We start from the raw sequence: 17,410 nt of genomic DNA, 5'->3' as shown, positions 1-17,410 counted from the left end.
CCTGCAGCCTCTGCACGTCCGATCTCTCGTGCAGGAGCCAAGTCGAAAGCCTCTCATGACAAAGAGAGACAGGCTCGTGTTCCACTTCAGACGCTGTACCGGAAGTGCGGGTTCTTGGTCCCGAGAAGCTGGATCTCCTCCTCCGTCTTGCCGACGAGGTAGTGGTCGTCGCGCCCGTTCTCCTTGGCCCGGTTCTCGCGCACCTGCCAGGCCCACAGGCCCGCAGTGAGGACAAACATGATGACGCTGCCGGCGAGGTTGAACGCGTTGCCCGGAACGTAGCGAGGTCCGTCCTTGGCTGGGAGGGACGGCGACGAGGGTCAGTGCGCTCGTTCTGCAGGAGAGGCAAGAGGCAGGCCAAGGAGGCTCCGGGACGCACGCAGGAAGGTCCAAGCCGAGATGAGGCCGCCCATGTTGCCGAACATGACGACGGTACCGATGGCAGAGGCTCGAGCGCTGTCCGAGGTCACGTTGGCGGCCGCCCAGGTCGTCGTCATGGCGCCGAACGCGAACGAGCCGGTCGCGACGAGGAAAGCCTGCGTCACGAAGAGAGAGTCAATCCAGGTCGACCGCGGCAGGAGCCATGAAAGAGGCGGCGAGGGAGGTAAAGGGGGAGAGGGAGGGGGACGTACGGCGGCGTAGCGAACCTGCGGGTTCATAGAAGACAGGTAGAGGATGTAGCCGACGGTGACGAACGGTGCGCAGATGAGGAGGTACAGGCCGCGCTTCTTGGTCTTGAACGAGAGGTAGCCGGTGAGGAGGACGACGAACGCGCCGACGACGTAGGGCGGGACCGTGCGCAGCTGCAGGTTGATCGTCGTCTCGTTCGGGTAGATGGTCTTGACGATCGTCGGCTGTAAAGGACAGGTGTCAGTCGCGTTAGGTGGCGAGACGAGAGGAGGAAGGGGGACGTACAAGGCTGTCGAGGTGCGAAAATGGGGCGCGAGGAAGTGCATGGTGAGCTCACGCTCGTGAAGTTGACTGAGAGAGCGAGGACGTACAAGAAGCCGACACCCTGAACGGTGATGTTGTTGAAGAGGAAGACGACTGCGACGACTGCGTGGGAGAACGCGAGGAGGGACCGTCAGTGTCTGGCTCAGGAGGAGCGCGAGCGCGTCCGGCAGTCCCAGCCGCCATGGCGGCTGATGGGTCGACTCTGGACGGCGACTGATACCTGTGCGCGAGAGGGGGAACGGGGACGCACCGAGCGTGGACGGGGCAAAGATGCCCTGCAAGACTGCCCGCGTCCTGAGCTTGTCGACCGCCTGCGCTTGACCGACGTTCTCGCTCTTGATGCGCACCTCGGCGAGAGCTGCAGGAGTATACGAGTCAGTAAGGCTCGTTGAGCGCGAAGAGGAAAGGGGATGAGCGGGCGCGCCTCGCTCGTCGTCCGAGAGCCACTTGCACGCCTCAGGCCGATCCGGCATCAGGAAGTACGAGACGATGCCGATCACCATCGTTATCAGGCCCTCGAAGACGAAAATAACACTGATGGCGCGAGCCAGGAAGGTCAGGACGGGCTCTGCCAGAGGAGGGAGAGAAGAGGACGGACCGCCAGGACCGGTACTGGCCAATCGAGCCGATCTTGAGCAGGCCGCTCGCGAGCAGGCCGCCGCACGCGCCTGCAGCGGGTGTACAGACCAGGTAACACGAGAGGCGGAAGCCGAGCTCGTCCTTGCGGTCTGTGGGCGACGAGGACGAGTCAGGGCGACCTTCCCAAGTTGAGAGGACGACGAGGACGGGCACGCACAGAAGCGCGAGAGGTAGAAGGCGAGTCCAGGAAAAATACACGATTCCGCGACGCCGAGGACTGTCGCACTAAGTGTGTGAGCGCATCCGGGGAGAGGGAGGGCACGAGGAGGCCGAACAGGCGATCCCGCGGCTCTCGACCACGACGACGCCGGCGCCGAGACGCCGCACGTCGCCGCAGCTCTGACAGAGAGGGAGAATAGGACGCACGGAAGCGAACGCCGATGGCCTGACCGTAGTTCTGGACGAAGCCCATGCAGAGCGAGAAGAGGCCGAAGAGGAACGCGAGGGCCGGGAGCGTCTTGCCGGGGCCGATCTTCTTGGTGACGAGTTGCAGAGGAAGCTCGAACACCGTGTACGAGACGTAGCTGCAGAGGGCGAGGGCGAGGGGAGAGAGGGAGGGGGCAAGGGATCACAGAGTCAGTCAGGGAAGAGGCTCGGGCGCCGAGGGAGAGCTGGCGACGGCGGGACGCACAAGACGCAGAGCAGCACGTTGTAGTCGAGGCCCTGGATAGGTGATAGTGTCGGTATGACGCTCGTGCTCAGAGAGGAGATCGAGAAAGAGAAAGGGGAATGGGGAGCGAAGGACTCACCTTCATGCCCAGGTCCTTCTCGAGACCTGCACGGGAAGACTGTCACGACCTGGTCGCACAACGTCGCAGACGAGGCTCGAGGCGCACCTGCAATCTTGGCGTTGCCGATGTTGGCGCTGCGCGAGGTTCAAGAGAGAGTCAGTCAGGCCGCTCGTGACCGAGAGGAACGACAAGGGGCGATGCGGCAGGGCGCAATCACTCGCACGAACGGCCTGCTCGCTCGAACTGCGCACGTACCGGTCGATGAAGCAGAACCTGCGAGGCGCGAGTGAGTCAGGAGAGGTCCGAGCGAGTACGCGCCGTCGGCTTTTCGAGCTGGGAAAGGCTGGTGCCTCGCCTCAAGCGGCATCGACGGGGTAGGCGAGAGGACGAGAAGACTCACAGGTAGATCAAGGCGACGACAGGCAGCAACCGCAGGTCGAACCGCCGGCGCAGACGTGCCTCGGCGGCTTCGTCGACGACGGCGACGGTGCGCCCGGCACCCGCGAGGACGACCCCAGGTTGCGCAGCGAGCTCGACTGCACCGGGACGGGTCGAGATGAGTTCGGCTGCACGGTACGGAAGAGAAGGACGAAAGGGCCGGCGCACGGTCGTGGATGGACGCCTTCTCACTCGACTTCTCGGCGTCGCTGGAGGATGCTCGGTCCATGTCGAGCAGGCGAGCGACGGTAGGGTGACGGCCGGCAGGCGATGTAGGTGTAGGTGGAGGACGGCGCAAGGTCGACGAGCGAGGTCGACGAGTCAAGTGGGGGAGACGAGCCGGCGCGCGAGGCGAGTACTTGGCAGAGAGGAGGATAAGGTGGACGAGAGCGGGGCCCGGCGTGGAGGACGAAGTTGCGGGGAGCTGCGGGAGCGGCGCGACGTGAGCGCTGCTGGTCGGCGGCGAGGTTTAGGCGGCGACGAGGTCGAGCAAGAGAGGCGCGACGCACAGGCCGGGAATACCTTTCTCGCCGGGCCCGTGCTGGAGGCGATGTGGACGAAAGGCTTGGCAGGTCCCGATCGTGATGGAGCCCGGTGGCCGCCGCCTCGGAGACGACGCCGCTGAGAGCTGCAGGCAGGTGCGCTCGAGTGGAGGCGCGGTCCGAGTGTTGCGCCGGCAGACGTCCCAGCACTCGCTCACGACAAGTCGTCGACGAGGAGCGCACGGCAGGGGCGGCCCGCAGGACGAGAGGTGGACAGAACGAGCGGGTGCGCACCCCGCACTGACCCCGCGTCGCGACGACGACGACGAAGGGCCAATCTCGCTCGAGCGTGGGCGTCAAACTGCAAGGGCTTTGGACAGTCAGTCCCCCTCACCTGTTGCGCACGACGACGTCGACGAGGGCGAGAGAGACGCGGCGCACCTGGGAAAAGAGGACGAGAGCGCGCCGGTCGCGTTTCGAACGAAACTGGAGCCGCCATCTGCGAGATCATGGTCAAGCGCTCAGGCCGGCGACCAGCAGCTCGAGTGATATCCTCGACGCTCTCTCGGTGACTCTCGAGCCGCGAGTGGGGCCGGATGAAGCGCGAAAGGGTGTCCAATGCGTCGACGCGAGGTCGAGAAGGAGGAAGAAGGATCTGCGAGCCCGACTCAAACGCCTGCACGCCGCAAAGGGTCAGTCAACTGCTCACGGCTCGACAGAAAGACCTCGATTGAGGCGGGCGGAGAGAGAGAGAGAGAGGGAAAGGAGGAGGACGCACCCCTGCAGCTCGCGAGCCTGTCGGTCAACTCGACCAGGACGGCTCCCGCCCCCTCGACCTCGTCACGCGCGACCCGCTCCTTCATCTCCACCCAACCCTCGCTCGCCTTGATCTCGTTCCAGTTCTGCATCGCGTAGTCGAGGACGGCCGAGCGCCATACCGAGTGATTGCGCGCCAAGTCGGAGAAGAGCTCGAGATGGACCTTGTCGATGGCCATGTGCTCGTCGCGGAAGAAGAGCGCCGCCGTCGCCGCAAGACGATCAAGCTCGAGGAAGTGCGAAAGGCGGAACACCGACTTGGGCGAGACGGGCAGGGGCAGGGCGCGGCGGTCCTTGAGGGTCGACCCACCTGCGACCGGCGCTGCCGCTGGCGGCGTTCGCCTCGAGGCGAAGCTGATGTACCCGGTGGCCGCCCACAGGAGCACGGCGCGGTAGGTCGAGTAGGCCGCCTGCGTGATGACGATCTGCTTGTGGGCGACCGAGCCGTCGACGAGCGGATCGTACATGTTCGGGATCGTCTCGACCTTGTCCGTCTCGTCGTCCGAGTCGTCGAACTGCTTGACGGCGCGCGGACCGAGCGTCGACGAGACGGCCGACGGCGGCTCGAGGTCCCGAGCGGCGCCGTGCTGCGGTTCGCTCTTGGGGCGGATGACGGTCTCGGCGAGGCCCGAGCCGAACAGGGTGCGGAAGTACGGCGACACGCTCGACAGGAACGCCTCGGACGCCCACAGCTCGGCATCGGGCCGCGTGCTGGTCGCGGGGAAGAAGAGGCGGACGTCGTTCACGACCGGCTTGAGGTGGATCGCTGTGGCGGGTCGACAGGGTCAGAGCGCGTTCCGTGTAGAACCAGAGCGCAGGAACACGCACTTGACATGTGGTTGGCGAGCTCGAACGACTCGAACAAGGCTGGACGGCTGCCCGAGCGCAGACTCGTCTGGATGCGGAACCTGCACAGCTCGGTCGGGTCGAAGACGGCGCCGGTCGCGAGTCGGACCTGCTCAAGCGTTCCCGTCGTGATGACGAGGCGGTACGACTGGGTCGACGTATCGTGGCCGTAGTACTCGGCGGGAGGAGGGTTGCGGCCGTCCTCGACGACCCACGCCCCACTGGCGAGGACGTGCAACGCGCCGGCTCCCTCCCACTCGACGCGCATCTCGAACACGGCACCGTCGATCATGGCGCCGTCGTAGAGAGCGCCACGGTGCAGGTCGAAGTAGACCTTGTCGCCGACGCGGTGGATGACGACGGACCACGACCCGGCGAGCGGCATCTGGTCGAGGCTCACGCCGTGGTCGAGGGTTGGCGAGCCGATCTCGAGGTCAATCTCGATGGTCGACTGGCAGGTGAACGAGTCGCGGACCGGGCCGACGGGGAGGTCGGAGGGAGGTGCGTGCTCAGGCGGCGGCTGGGCGGACGAGGGCGGTGCGGGTTGAGGCGCGGTCGCCGCCGCGCGCCAGTAGCGGAACGGCGGGATCGGCTGCACGGCGTAGCTGGCCATGTCGGGCGAGTCGAAGGCTGTGGAGAGGAGAGAGAGGGTCGGCTTCGCTCGAGCGCGCTCGCGCGAGAGGGGAAAGACAGGGACGCACCTTGGGCGGATGAACAGGCGCCGAGTGCCACGCGTGCCACTTGCCGCGAGCACTCAAGCGAGCGAGCGAAGGAAGTGAAGCGGCGGGAGAAGAGCGGCGAGCGAACGTCGACGGCCGAGAGACCGGGAAGGTCCGCGGGCTCGGGCAGGAGCCAGCGAGGGGCGTGCGCGTCCTCTCGAAGCGACAAGCTCGTCGTACTCTCGAGGTGCTCGGGACGAGCCTGCGAGGCGAGTCAAGGCGAGTCTAGCATTGCGAGGAGGGGACGAGAGGGAGAGAAGAAGGGGAGAGCGCTAAGCCCGCTCGAGGGGGAGGGAAGACAACAAGGCAGGAAGGGGAGAGGGAAAGGACGACGACGACGCTCTGTAAGCGGCTCCTCCTCTTACAGGCCCGCCTCAAAGTCGGTGAGCTTGATCGAGGCCTTGGCCATGCCGCCCTCGGGAAGCGCGACACCGGCGGCGTCTGCGGGTGCGGGTCGACGAGGACGAGGTCAGTCCACGTGTCGGACGGAAAGAAGGACGTCGCAGGAAAGAAAGAGGGACGCACTCTTGGCGGTCGAGCGGCACGCGGCGACAAAGTCGGAGAACATGTGAATCGTGTCGAGAGGGCCTGTGCGTCGACGCGAGGACGAGGTCAGCGACTCGTGCACGACGAGGAGATACACAGAAGGAGACAGGGACGCACCGCCGGCACTCTCGGGGTGGAATTGGACGCCCCAGACGCGCTTGCCCGACTCGGGGGTCGACATGACGCCCTCGACCGAAGCTGCGGGTGCGCAACGAGTCAGTAACGCGCCGGCGGTACAGCGAAGGAGAGACAAAGACGCACCGTCGTTGGCGTTAAGGAAGAAGGGCTGGTAACCGCGAGGGAACGGGTCCTGGAGCTCGAGAGCGTACCTGCGGCGCGAGCGAGTCAGTGACGGCGCCGAGGACGGCCGAGAAGGGGAGGAAGGGCGACGTACTGGTGGTTCTGCGACGTGACGTAGACGCGGCCGGCCTTGATGTTGCCCGACGAGGCGAGGGCGAGGACGGGCTGGTTGTGGCCGCGGTTGCCGAAGCGCATGCGGTACGCGTCGAGGCCGGCGGCGAGGCCGATGATCTGGTGGCCCATGCAGATGCCAAAGATGGGCTTGTCCCACTCGTCGATCGTCTTGCGGAGCGTGACGGCCGCGTCCATGCAGTGCTTGGGGTCGCCCGGCCCGTTCGACAGGAAGAGGCCGTCAAACTGGTCGCGCACTTTGTTGAAGTCGTAGTTCCACGGGAAGACGGTGACGGACGCGCCGCGACGGGTGAGCGACCGCAGGATGTTGGCCTTGGCGCCAAAGTCGAGGAGCGCAATCTTGACGTCGCCGTCCGGGTTGAGCGTGTACACCTCGCGCGTCGACACCTGGTCGACGAGGTTCTCGACGGCCGGGTCCCAGTAGTCGGCGTCATGCGGGCGCTGCTGGTGGCCGTCGCCGACGGCGATCTGGGCGAGCGTCGAGCCGTTGGTGCGCAGGAGCGTCGTGATGGCGCGCGTGTCGACGCCCGTGATGCCGGGCACGCCGTGGCGGTCGCACCACTCGTGGAGCGACTCGACGGCCTGGTAGTGCGAGTAGCGCTCGGCGACGTCGGCGACGATGACGCCGGCGCACTGGACGCCGTTCGACTCGAGCATGACGGGCGGGCCGTTGGGCTCGTGGTTGGCCGGGTCGAGGTTGCCCGGGACGCCGTAGTTGCCGACGAGCGGGGTCGTGAAGACGAGGAACTGGGACCGGTACGACGGGTCCGTCATCGACTCGGTGTAGGACGTGATCGAGGTCGAGAAGACGGCCTCGCCGAAGCGCGACTTGGGCGACCCGAACGAGCGGCCGACGAACGACTCGCCCGACTTGAGGTGGAGGCTCGCCTCGAGGTCCGGGTTGAACGGGTTGAGCGACTTGGGGGCCACGGTCGCGAGCGAGCGCGCCCAGGTCGGCGCCGAGGCGGTGCGGGTGCGGAGCGAGGTGCGGAGGAGGGAGAGCATGGCGATGGTGCGGGCGAGGGCGAGTTTAGTGACCGGCGAGGTAGTATGAGACGGCAGAGTATTCGAGGCTGTCGGAGGAGGAAAGGCGGGTGCGAGAGGGGACGGCAGAGTCAAGATAAGGAGGGGGGAGGAGGAGGGGGAAGATTTGCTCGTCAGGGCGCGTTCGGGGGTGCACGAGGGGGATGGGAGGGAAGACGCACTAGTCTGCGCGAGTCGAACCAGTGAACCCAGCAATCCTGCGAGGTGGGGGGGAGGGGAGGCGAGGGTGAGCAAGGTGGAAAAACGGCCGAGCGGAGTGGGGCGCTCGCCGGGGCTACAGGGCGGCGGGGAACGCGAGACTCACATGCAGGTGTGGCTGGTGGTCTTGTGCAGAGAGGGGACGAGGCAGCTAGGCCTGGAGCGCGAGGTGGAGAGCGGGGGGTGAGGAACAAGCGAGAGCGCTGCCGACCGCGACGACGAGCTGGCCGGCCGCAGCCGCCAGCACCTCACCCAGCTCTCGTGGGTCCCTTGGAGTGCCGGGAGGGCCTGAAATAGTACATCGTACTGCCGGCGAGGCCGCACTGGAAGGACCTGGCGAGGTTGGCTTGATCTCGTCGTCGCTCCTCGAGTTGTCGACCGCTGTTACAGTCGTCCTCCAGACACACGGCTGGCTTGCACCTGTGCCTTGCCACTGCCACTGCACACGCCCACGCTGGCGCACCTATTCGAGTCGGCCAACAACGCGCTCACGAGCGCCGTCGACCGCGCCCTCCCTCCGCTCCACCACGCACTCGCCGCCTCGCGCTCTCACGCCCTCGACCTCTACCAGGCGCTCCACGACAGCGACAACCCGGCAGCACAGGCTCTCGTACGTGCCCTCGGTGCGTCCGCTCTCCCTCCCCTCCTTCCTGTCGCCCGTACTGACCTCGCCTTGCCCTCCATCTCTCCACGTTCCGTCATCGCTCGGTCCCGCCTGTCGCCCTGCCTGCCCCGACCCTGTTCTTGCGCACCTGCAGATCACCCACGAGTGCAGGCCACCTACGCGCGCGCCACCACCCTCGCCTCGGACCAAGCTCCCCTCCTCATCTCGGTCCTCGGCCTCGCCGTCCACCTCTACTTCGCCAACCGCACGACCCGCCGTGCGCAAGCTCAACTCGAGCACCAGTTCCAGCAGCGCAACGGTTCCGCCATGAGCGACTATGGTCTCGGCGACCCCGCGGGCGCGACGGCGGCGGCGGGCGCGACGAGGAGCCAGAGGAGCAGGGACGACCACGGGCTCGTCGAGGTGCAGTGGGGCCGCGAGAAGTGCGTCAGGCTTCTCCCTTTCGACCTCTTTGGCCCGCCCCGAGGCCATCAGGGCAGTCGTCGACCGCGAGGTACTGACGCATCTCGACCTCGTCCTGCAGGATCCGCGTTCCCCTTCCTCCCCCTTCTTCGCCCCTGTCGACCCTCCGCGCCTCCCTGTACAACCTCACCGGCGTCCCGCCCTCGCACCAGAAGCTCATCTACTCGGGCGCCGTCCTCAAGGACGACCTCGCGCCCTTGTCCGCCTACGGCCTCACCGACGACGAGCCCGCCTCGTCCTCGTCGGCCGCAGACGACGGCGACAGCTCGGCCAAAAAGTCGTTCTGGGACTCGTGGTCGTTCGCCGGCCGGTCGTCGAGCTCGCGCAGCGGGCGCAAGCTCAAGAAGCTCGTCATGCTCGGGTCCAAGGACGTCTCGGCGCGCGTCGACGACCGCCTCGCGCAGCGCAAGGACCTCGCCGACCTCGCGGCGGCCGACGCAGCTGCTGCGGGCGCGGCGGCGGGCGGAGAAGGAGCGGTGGCGGGCGGCGCGGGCGGCAAGGAGCCCGAGAGCGAGGACGCGCTCCGGGCGCGGATCCGCGACGTCGCGGGCCAGAAGCTCGACGAGCTCGAGCCGCAGGTCCGTCAGGTCGAGGAGTGGCTCGAGCAGGCGCAGGCGCAGGCCGCGTCGGGCGACGAGACGGCCGAGGCGCCCTCGGCGCCCTCGCGCACGCTCATCTTCCTGTCCGAGGTCCTTCTCCAGGGCCTCCTCAAGCTCGACGCGTTCGAGATCCCGTCGGCGTACGCCGATGCGCGCAAGGAGCGCAAGGACGCCGTGCGCCGCGTCCAGGACACGCTCGACCGCGTCGACCGGGCCAAGGAGGGCTGGAAGAAGGTCGGCGCGAAGCCTTAGAGCTCTCGGCCGAGGAGGAGCAATACGAGCAGGAGGGCGTGTGCACTCTCTCCCTTGCCGGAGCGAGCGAGAGCAGCGAGAGATCCCCAGCGGCTCGGGAGAGAAAATAAGAGCCTCCTCCTCGTTCACGAATCGAGCCGCTCTCTCGTCCAGCGAGGTCTCTCTCGAGCGTCGACACACACAACTCTCTCGTGAGACGGGCAGGACGAGCAAAGGAGACGGCGTTGCACGCTGACGAGGTTCAAGACGGACGCCTCGAGAGACAAGAGCTCGCCGACGACTCTACCGCCTCCTCTTGATGTGCATCTTCTTGGGCTTGAGCTGCTTAAGCATCTGCTCCTTCTTGCGCTTGTCTTCGTCCTCCTTGTCCTTCTTGGCCTTCTCGATCGCCGCCTCGTCCTCCTCGCTCGCGCCGCCGCCAAACATGGCGCCGAGCGGGCCGCCGCCCTTGATGGCCTCGTCGAGCGTGCCGTGCGAGATGGCGGGCGAGTTTGCCGGCAGGCGACGGTGGATCGGCGGGACCGGGTGCGGGTTGGACGCGGTCGGGGCGGGCGCTTTGGGCTGGTGGGGCGCGAGGAGGGTGCACATGCGGGCGAGGAGGACGCGCTCTGCGGTCGAGCTCGAGCGTGAGCTGCGGATCTTTGACACGTGAAGAGAAGGAGGACGCACTGTTCTTGATCGAGGCGTTAACGGGCTTGCCCTCGGCCGTCTTGAGCTGCACCTTGATCCGACCCGGGTTCTCCCAGTCCTTCGGGTGAGTCTTGCTAGGCTGCGGACGCACACACAGCTCGATCAGTACGCGCTCGTGGTGTATGGACAAGAGGGAGAGACACGCGGCGCACCTCGAACACGACCTCGAACCCGAGCATGCGACACGCCTTGGCCATGAGCTCTGCGAAGGGCCACTCGAGCGCGACCTTGGCGTTGACGCGCCGTGCGCCGTCTTGCTGCGGCCGCTTGGCGTCGACGTAGATCGGGTAGATCGTGTCCCACCTGCGTGGCGCGCCCAAGAACGTCAGTCATGGCTCGCCGGAGCAGAGTGCGGCCAGGAGGAGGGAGAGCGTCGGACGCACCGAGTCCAGGCCTCGTCGGTCACCTTGCCGAACGAGCCGTCGTACAGGATGCGGACGGCCTTGGGCACGGACGGCTCGGGGCCCATGCCGCCCATGCCGCCTGCGCCGCCGGGGAAGAGGTCGGCTGGAGGCATGGCGGGCATCTTGCCCTTGGCGGTCGCAGAGGGTGGTGGGGCGACGGCGAGGTCGAGGTCCATGTCGTCCGGGTCGCTGGCGTACTCCTCGAGGCTCGGCATGGCGTGAGGCGGGTCGAGAGGCGGGCGGGTGATGAGGATGAGGGGGTAGCTGGCGAGGGCGTGGGCTGGTCGGCGAGGCGGCTGGGCCTGCTGTAGTGAGACTGGCTGAGTAGATGTGTTGCTGTACGAGTCGCTGGCGAGGTGCGAGCGGCGCTGTAGTGGACGGAGAGCGCCGTCGCCGTGGACCTCCGAGTCGCCTCGTCCCCTCTCGAGCTGCGGCACGCTGCTCCCAACCACCTTTAGGGGAGCTGTTCTCTCGGCGAACACGCTCGCAAAGTGTCATTCAGGACGGCTTCTAGGCCGCCAATACGGCCGGCCTCGAGAATCTATTGCACGTCGGTGAGCTCTCCCGCCTTGACCAGCTTCTCGACGTCAAACTGCTCCGGCTGCTCGTGGAAGCTCCTCAGGAGCTCCCGCCGCTGAGCCTCGATCGACCCGTCCTTGCCCGAGTCGTTGTAGAACAGCTGCATCCGCACCGCGAGCACCTGGGCCTCGGTCGCGTTGAGCGTCACGTTCGAGCTGATCTCGCCGCGCATGAGGACGACGTTGTGCGACGCCGCGAGGTCGGTATAGTGCGTCAAGATGAGGTACGGCTGGGCGTACTCGCCGCGAGCCTTGTACTCGGCGATAGGGGTGAACAGGACGGTGGAAGGGGGAGGGACGGGCTCGGTCATCGTTGGCGGTGGCGGCAGGATCGACCATTCCTGCGTGTGGGGGAGAACAAGTCGTCAGTTCGAGATGACGAGAGAAGGAGGGAGCGGTTGGACGCACGAGGAGGTGCATCTCGGTCGCCTCGGCTTGCCCCTCTGGCAGCTCGGCGACCTTGGCGAGGGGCAACACGAACAACGGGAACTTGCGCGCGCTGTTGAGCATGCGCAGGTACGTCTCGAGCGGTACGGCGGCCGACAAGAAGCCCTTGGTCTGGTGGTAGGTCGTCCACAACTGCGAGAGGGCCGTCGTCGTCAGGTCGACCGCCTTGGTGAGGTCCATGATGTCGTTGAGCGGCTGTGGGCGGCAGGTGTCAGGGTCTGTGTGCGCCGAGGAGAGGCATATGGAGAGCGAGAGAGCGCACCTTGATCGGGCTGTCGCTGCTCCTGCGCTCGAGCGGCTGCTTCTTGGCCGACCGAGCCGAAGGAGCTGGCCGCACCACCTCGGGCTCCTGCAGCTCGCGCCCCGTCTTGCGCGTGTCCATGCTGCCCGCCTCGACCGGACCCATCGGCGCCTGCTGCACCGTGTTGTCGCCGCCGGCGACGGCCCTGGCCGCCTTGGCCTGAGCCGCGCTGCGCTCGCGCAGCTGGTCGACCGTGATGCCCTCGGCGCGGGCTTTGGCCTCGAGCGCATCGCGGTACTTGTCGGTGAAGGCAGCGCGCTTGCGCTCGATGCCGGCGCGGCCACCGATGAGCTGCTCCCAGTCCGGGGTCGCGTTGAGACGGGCGGCCGACGAGGTGAAGGGCCGGGCAGGGAGGGCGAGGCGCAGGCTGCGGGTGCTGCAGCGGGGCAGGGCGCACAGTCGACTGGCGAGCATGGCGTGTGTCGGTGGTGGTCGAGAGGAGCGAGCGAGCCGAGGCGACGATGTCACTCTGCGACGAGAGCCGGTCAAAGTCTCGCAAACCGCTCTCGTTCTGAGCGTCGCTGTGTGCGAGGACTGACTGCTCTAGAGGCTTTCGGAATGGCTCTGAGCCGGACCTCAACGAGAGCGAGTTGAAGCTCCTCTCCAAGCCCGTGCCCGTGCAGCTCGGCGAGAGGATGAGCGCTAAAGGCGCGAGTCTATTCCGTACAACAAGGGCACTGCCATGATCCTGCTCCTGCTCCTGCTCGACCGGCGACTGCTCTTGCCGCCTGCCGTGTCCCTCCTCGTTGACGACGTCGCGCGCGCACAGCCGCCGCTCACGGTCGCAGGTCGTCCTCGGTCGCGACCTTGATGCCCCCCCAGCCGTCGAGCGGCTCCTCCTTGCGCGCGCTGTCGAGCAGCTCGGGCAGGCCGTCCACGCCTCGGATCGCAGTCTGCGAGACGGAGTGACAGTCAGGAGGGAAAGAGGCGCTCGCCTTCCGGGTCCACCAGGAGAAGGAGGAGAGAGCGAGCGCACCTTGAGACAGCTCTGGTACGCCTTGTAGGCCTCGCCGCAGTTGTCGTCGAGCTCGCGCTTCTTGTCGTCAATCTGCTTGTTGCGGCGCTCGCGCTCCTTGAGGCCGGCGGCGGTGTCGGCGGGGTTGGTCAAGGGCGGGGCGACGAGGACGAGGTACGACTTGAGCCAGTGGTTGAAGCACGTGTCGTAGTGGTGCTTGGGCGCATTGCACGAGGCAGAGAGGGACGAGGCCTGCGGAGGCGGAGGCGAGGTGAGCGAAGAAGAGGACAGCTCCAGAGAGAGGGGGCGCACCATGGTCGGGTCGCAAGAGACCAAGTCGAGTAGTCAGGCGCACGCACACAAGAGTCTGAGCAGCGAGCCGTGGTGGGAAGCGAGGAACGTCGAGGAGCTCATCTCCTCGAGCGGGTCACCACCGACGACTGCGCACCGCTCGGCTCTGTGTGCGCGGCAGCTAGCTCGAGCGCACCACACGACCACCTGAACCGCCGCTGGCCACCGACGAGCCTCCCGCGCCAGCTCTCGCCTTCGACCTCGTCCCTCCAGGTGCGTCCGCTCCCCACACTTTGCCCGACGACGAGACCGGGCCCGACAGCTCACGCGTGCTCGCCTGCAGTACCTCCACCATGACCTCGTTCACCGAGCCGAGCCTCGTCCCGCCGACCCAGCTCCCCGTCGACCACAAGGCCCTGTCGCGCTACCTCCGCTCGCGCCAGCTCGCCGCCCTCCGCCACCTGTACGAGTACAAGACGCTCGCCGTCACCCAGCAGATCGAGGAGCACGCCGCGTCGCAGCGAGGGCGCCACGGCCGCGCTCGCCGTCGCAGGGGCAGCACGCCGCCAGTCGACCCGCGCGACATCGAGGCCGAGGAGGAGGAGGACGACCTCGAGGTCCGCAAAAAGATGCGCTACGACCCGTCGGGCGACGACGACGTCGACGAGCCGAGCCCACCTCGGCAGGACGAGGCCGAGTCGTCGACCACGCCCGCCAAGCGCGCCGCCGCCGCCGTCCTCCACCTGTCGGCGGCGAGGCGCGAGGACGACGAGGCCAAGGTCGACCCGGCCCATGTCTACGACTACGTGTTCGACCTCGCACCCGAGGCGGGCTCGGACGCCTACTACCACGGCGTGCATCCTCCCCCGCCAGCCCGGGTCGTCCACACGGTCCTGCGCGCGACCCGCAAGAAGCCGTTCGTCGACCCCTCGAGCCTGTCGACCGCCCAGCTCGAGACCCTCACTCGCGAGCTGTGGGCGTCCGAGGGGCTCGGCCTCCCCGTCACGTTCGGCGACGCCGGCTCGTCGACTACGGCGACCGGCCGGCGCAAGCGCGCCGCCGAGCAGCCGCTCTCGCGCGACCAAGAGCGGTACCAGCGCGAGCTGCACGCCGAGGCGGCCGATGAGTGGGAGCACGGCGTCATCGCGGCGTTCGCGGCGACGTGCGACGAGCGCATCGGCGAGACGCTCGCGCGCAAGCCCATGACGGCGCGCGAGATGCAGGCGCAGGCGCAGCTTCAGGCGGCGCAGCAGCAGGCCGAGGCGCAACAGCGCCAGCAGCAGCAGGGTCCAGGGCAGGCGGGTGCGGGACAAGGAGGCGGCGCAGGACAGCCGCAGGGAGGAGGTGTCGGGCAGCAGGGGCAGGTGGCAGGGCTGCAGGGGTACGCCGGCGCGCCGTCGCTCAGCCCGTATGTCGAGCGGGACCGGTTCATCGCGACGAGCGGCGCGCCGGCCTGGAGGTGGTGAGTCTCATTTCCACGTCGTCCTCCATCCCCCTCCTTCCCGTCCTCTCGACCTTTCGCGCCTCACGGTGCTGACTGGCGGTTCGGCCCCCGCAGAATACGACCCGATCCCTGTTATCTACCCTGTTGTTCTCTCGAGTCCGCTCCCGTCGAGAGTACCTCTGCGCGCTGGCTCGAGGCGACGCTCGCGGCCGCACGCACCTCCCGCTCGCCGTCGAGGATCGCCGCCGTCGGTCGCCTCCCCCGCACGACGCTAGCGAGCGTTCGCTCTCCTGTCCGTCCGCTCGCCGCTCGACCCCCCTCGCGAGCGGACTGTCCGGGGTCGCTCGCCGACGTGCCGACCCGCCTTCCAACCTCGCTCGCCCTTCACTTCCCTCGACCACGAGCCCGTCACCGCCTCGACATGCTCAGCAGCTCGTTCCACTCGGACTCGGGCTCGGACAACGCGGCGTCGCACTCGGACGACTCGGCCTCGACCCTCGCCCGCTCGAGCCCGTTCGACCCGCTTCGCCGCCCGGCGCCGCGCTCGTCTGCGGCACTCACCTACCTGTCGCCAGGGCGCAAGCGCCTGCAGCGCAAGCAGTACCTGCCGCCGAGCACGCCCAAGCCGCAGGAGTCGTACTCGCACACGCCGTGGGCGCCCGAGCGTCCTGTCGCCGGCGAGCCAGTCGACAACACGGGTGCCGTGTACCACGCGCCGACCTACTCGAACCAGCACCACGGCGACCTGGACCCGTTCAGCAGAAGCGGTATCCTCGTGCACCCGTCCAAGGTCCTGCACCGCCCCCTCAACGACCAGTGGGCCATCGTCGCCAAGACGACGCCGGCGGTCAACAAGGCGGCCGAGCGCGAGGCGATTCACCTCCGCGGCCTCGAGGTCGTCGATTGGGCCGAGCTTCGGTCGCACGACAACCCGCTCGAGTTCCTCAAGCTCTTGTTCAAGAAGGACGGCCGCGGCGACAACTTTGCTCACACGCCGCGCAAAAAGGCCGGCGGGAGCTCGGCGTCCGAGCGGTTCAACCAGGCGCACGAGCACCTCAAGAAGGACAACGCCGTCACGCGGCGTGCGCAGGAGCGCGTCGCCCAGAACGCCAGCGAGCTCACGCTCGAGAAGCTGTCGCTCTCGGACCGCGACCTGCGCCCGATCGACTACTTTCCGCAGATCGAGCGCTTCCTCACGAACGAGGCGAACGCCAGGTGCGTCCAGCGTCCCCCCACTCACAGAAGAACGAGCTTGACGACCTGCTCTCGTCCGCAGCGAGGCCTTCATCTCGAACGCGCTCAACGGCGTCGTCGCCGTCGCCGAGCAGTTCCTCCCGAGCGACTACCTCTCGACGCACGTGCACGAGGACGCTCCTGTCGGCCCGGGCCTCAAGATCATCTGCAGCGGCCAGCACGCTCTCGAGAAGCACGCCGACGACTCGGGTAACGCGTGCGTCCCTCCCCTCGTTCCGCTCCGTCTCCTCTTGCCGACTCTGACACGTCTTGTCCACAGGAGCGCACTCGACCTCACCTTTGCCTTGGTGAGCTGGCCGCCTACCCAGAAGCCCAAGTTTCGCTTCGACTTGGTCATTGTCGAGATGAAGGTCCGTCCGCAGCTGCCTCATCTCTCTCCTGCCCGAGCGTGTCCCGACCTGGCCCACACAGCGTCCCGGCTACGTCGTCCACGAGCACTGGACCGGCGTCAACTTCCGCCACGTCCACGACGAGCGCGAGGGCGACAAGGTCCACCTGTTCCCGAAGATGCTCCTGCCGCAGGTCATGCTGTGCGTCTCTCTCTCTCCCTCTCTCGCAGTCGTTCACGAGCCCGAGCACGCCTGACTCTTATGTCTCACGCTCGCAGCTACAATCGCCGCTCGGGCTGCGAGCGGTTCGTCTTCAGCGACTACCTCGCGAGCGTCGCCGTCCACGTCGACCACGAGTCGATGGTCGACCCGGCCAAGGCCAAGGTCCTCGTCGGCGCTCAGCCCATCACCTTCGAGCGCGGCTCTCCCGTGTCGCCGTACAAGGGCAGTGTCGGCACGGCCATCGCGTTCGAGGTCGCGCAGGCGCTCAAGGCGCTCGGCTGCGCGAACCCGGATGTGCGTCGCTCTCTCTTTTCCCTCTCTCTACCTCGGGCAAGACACTGACCAAGACTCGTTCTGCAGCTCTTCCGCAGCGTCTACAGCGACAAGGACGGCCAGGAGCACGAGATCCCGCTGCATGTGCGTCCAACCCCTCCCGCCCTCCTCGTTCTCGTCGTCGCCGTCGTTACTGACCCGTCCCGCCTTCCGAGTCGCGCAGGAAAGCATCGAGACGTTCCTTCGCACTCACGGCAAGGTCTAGTCGAGGCGTGCGGGACAGTGGTGGCTGGCGAGGGGGCAGGAAGGAGCCGAGCGCGGGCGGAAGGAGGAAGAGGGGAGGAAGTTGTATCGGCGGTTCGCGGTGCAGCGCAGGATTTCAGTGCCACTCTGCGAGAGAGCACGCCTCGATGAGCTGTACGAGCGAGCGAGCGCTCAA

General features: G+C 67.3%; 8 protein-coding genes across 8 annotated transcripts; 3 read left to right on the top strand and 5 right to left on the bottom strand.

Annotated features, from left to right (window-relative positions):
- Nucleotides 1–86: 86 nt before the first annotated feature.
- RHOBADRAFT_11949 (uncharacterized protein) lies at nt 87–2,804 on the bottom strand (the record flags this gene model as incomplete). The annotated part of the gene is made up of 11 exons (XM_018412073.1): nt 87–298; nt 380–536; nt 633–854; nt 998–1,056; nt 1,205–1,488; nt 1,553–1,682; nt 1,751–1,810; nt 1,960–2,117; nt 2,375–2,458; nt 2,580–2,597; nt 2,725–2,804. Coding segments are annotated over 11 exons (1,464 nt in total), but the record flags the coding sequence as incomplete, so codon positions are not given.
- A 3,029-nt stretch (nt 2,805–5,833) lies between these two features.
- RHOBADRAFT_51521 (uncharacterized protein) lies at nt 5,834–7,608 on the bottom strand (the record flags this gene model as incomplete). Its single annotated transcript, XM_018415887.1, has 5 exons — nt 5,834–6,066; nt 6,151–6,213; nt 6,289–6,369; nt 6,433–6,500; nt 6,566–7,608. 5 exons carry the CDS (start codon nt 7,606–7,608, stop codon nt 5,987–5,989), a joined length of 1,335 nt encoding a protein of 444 aa, XP_018273752.1. The 3' UTR covers nt 5,834–5,986.
- Nucleotides 7,609–7,951: 343 nt separating this feature from the next.
- RHOBADRAFT_41698 (uncharacterized protein) lies at nt 7,952–9,783 on the top strand (the record flags this gene model as incomplete). Its single annotated transcript, XM_018413934.1, has 4 exons — nt 7,952–7,957; nt 8,318–8,468; nt 8,604–8,892; nt 8,994–9,783. The coding sequence occupies 4 exons, from the start codon at nt 7,952–7,954 to the stop codon at nt 9,781–9,783; spliced, it is 1,236 nt and encodes a 411-aa protein (XP_018273751.1).
- Nucleotides 9,784–9,987: 204 nt separating this feature from the next.
- On the bottom strand, nt 9,988–11,121 carry RHOBADRAFT_51519 (uncharacterized protein). The gene is made up of 4 exons (XM_018415886.1): nt 10,857–11,121; nt 10,626–10,776; nt 10,453–10,552; nt 9,988–10,391 (listed from the first exon to the last, which is right to left on the bottom strand). Exons 1-4 carry the CDS (start codon nt 11,090–11,092, stop codon nt 10,066–10,068), a joined length of 813 nt encoding a protein of 270 aa, XP_018273750.1. The 5' UTR covers nt 11,093–11,121; the 3' UTR covers nt 9,988–10,065.
- Nucleotides 11,122–11,370: 249 nt separating this feature from the next.
- On the bottom strand, nt 11,371–12,617 carry RHOBADRAFT_51518 (uncharacterized protein; the record flags this gene model as incomplete). The annotated part of the gene is made up of 3 exons (XM_018415885.1): nt 11,371–11,796; nt 11,864–12,097; nt 12,165–12,617. 3 exons carry the CDS (start codon nt 12,615–12,617, stop codon nt 11,419–11,421), a joined length of 1,065 nt encoding a protein of 354 aa, XP_018273749.1. The 3' UTR covers nt 11,371–11,418.
- A 562-nt stretch (nt 12,618–13,179) lies between these two features.
- RHOBADRAFT_51517 (uncharacterized protein) lies at nt 13,180–13,538 on the bottom strand (the record flags this gene model as incomplete). Its single annotated transcript, XM_018415884.1, has 2 exons — nt 13,471–13,538; nt 13,180–13,410 (listed from the first exon to the last, which is right to left on the bottom strand). Coding segments are annotated over exons 1-2 (234 nt in total), but the record flags the coding sequence as incomplete, so codon positions are not given.
- A 124-nt stretch (nt 13,539–13,662) lies between these two features.
- On the top strand, nt 13,663–14,915 carry RHOBADRAFT_51516 (uncharacterized protein; the record flags this gene model as incomplete). Its single annotated transcript, XM_018415883.1, has 2 exons — nt 13,663–13,722; nt 13,793–14,915. The coding sequence occupies exon 2, from the start codon at nt 13,803–13,805 to the stop codon at nt 14,913–14,915; it is 1,113 nt and encodes a 370-aa protein (XP_018273747.1). The 5' UTR covers nt 13,663–13,722; nt 13,793–13,802.
- Nucleotides 14,916–15,314: 399 nt separating this feature from the next.
- RHOBADRAFT_51515 (uncharacterized protein) lies at nt 15,315–17,358 on the top strand (the record flags this gene model as incomplete). Its single annotated transcript, XM_018415882.1, has 7 exons — nt 15,315–16,108; nt 16,170–16,343; nt 16,407–16,497; nt 16,559–16,677; nt 16,755–16,992; nt 17,059–17,115; nt 17,195–17,358. The coding sequence occupies 7 exons, from the start codon at nt 15,315–15,317 to the stop codon at nt 17,234–17,236; spliced, it is 1,515 nt and encodes a 504-aa protein (XP_018273746.1). The 3' UTR covers nt 17,237–17,358.
- Between the last annotated feature and the right edge of the window lie 52 nt (nt 17,359–17,410).

This window comes from Rhodotorula graminis (genome assembly GCF_001329695.1).
Source record: "Rhodotorula graminis WP1 unplaced genomic scaffold RHOBAscaffold_2, whole genome shotgun sequence".
In the NCBI taxonomy this organism is placed as follows: Eukaryota; Fungi; Basidiomycota; class Microbotryomycetes; order Sporidiobolales; family Sporidiobolaceae; genus Rhodotorula; species Rhodotorula graminis.
This window is presented reverse-complemented; position numbering and strand designations above follow the sequence as displayed.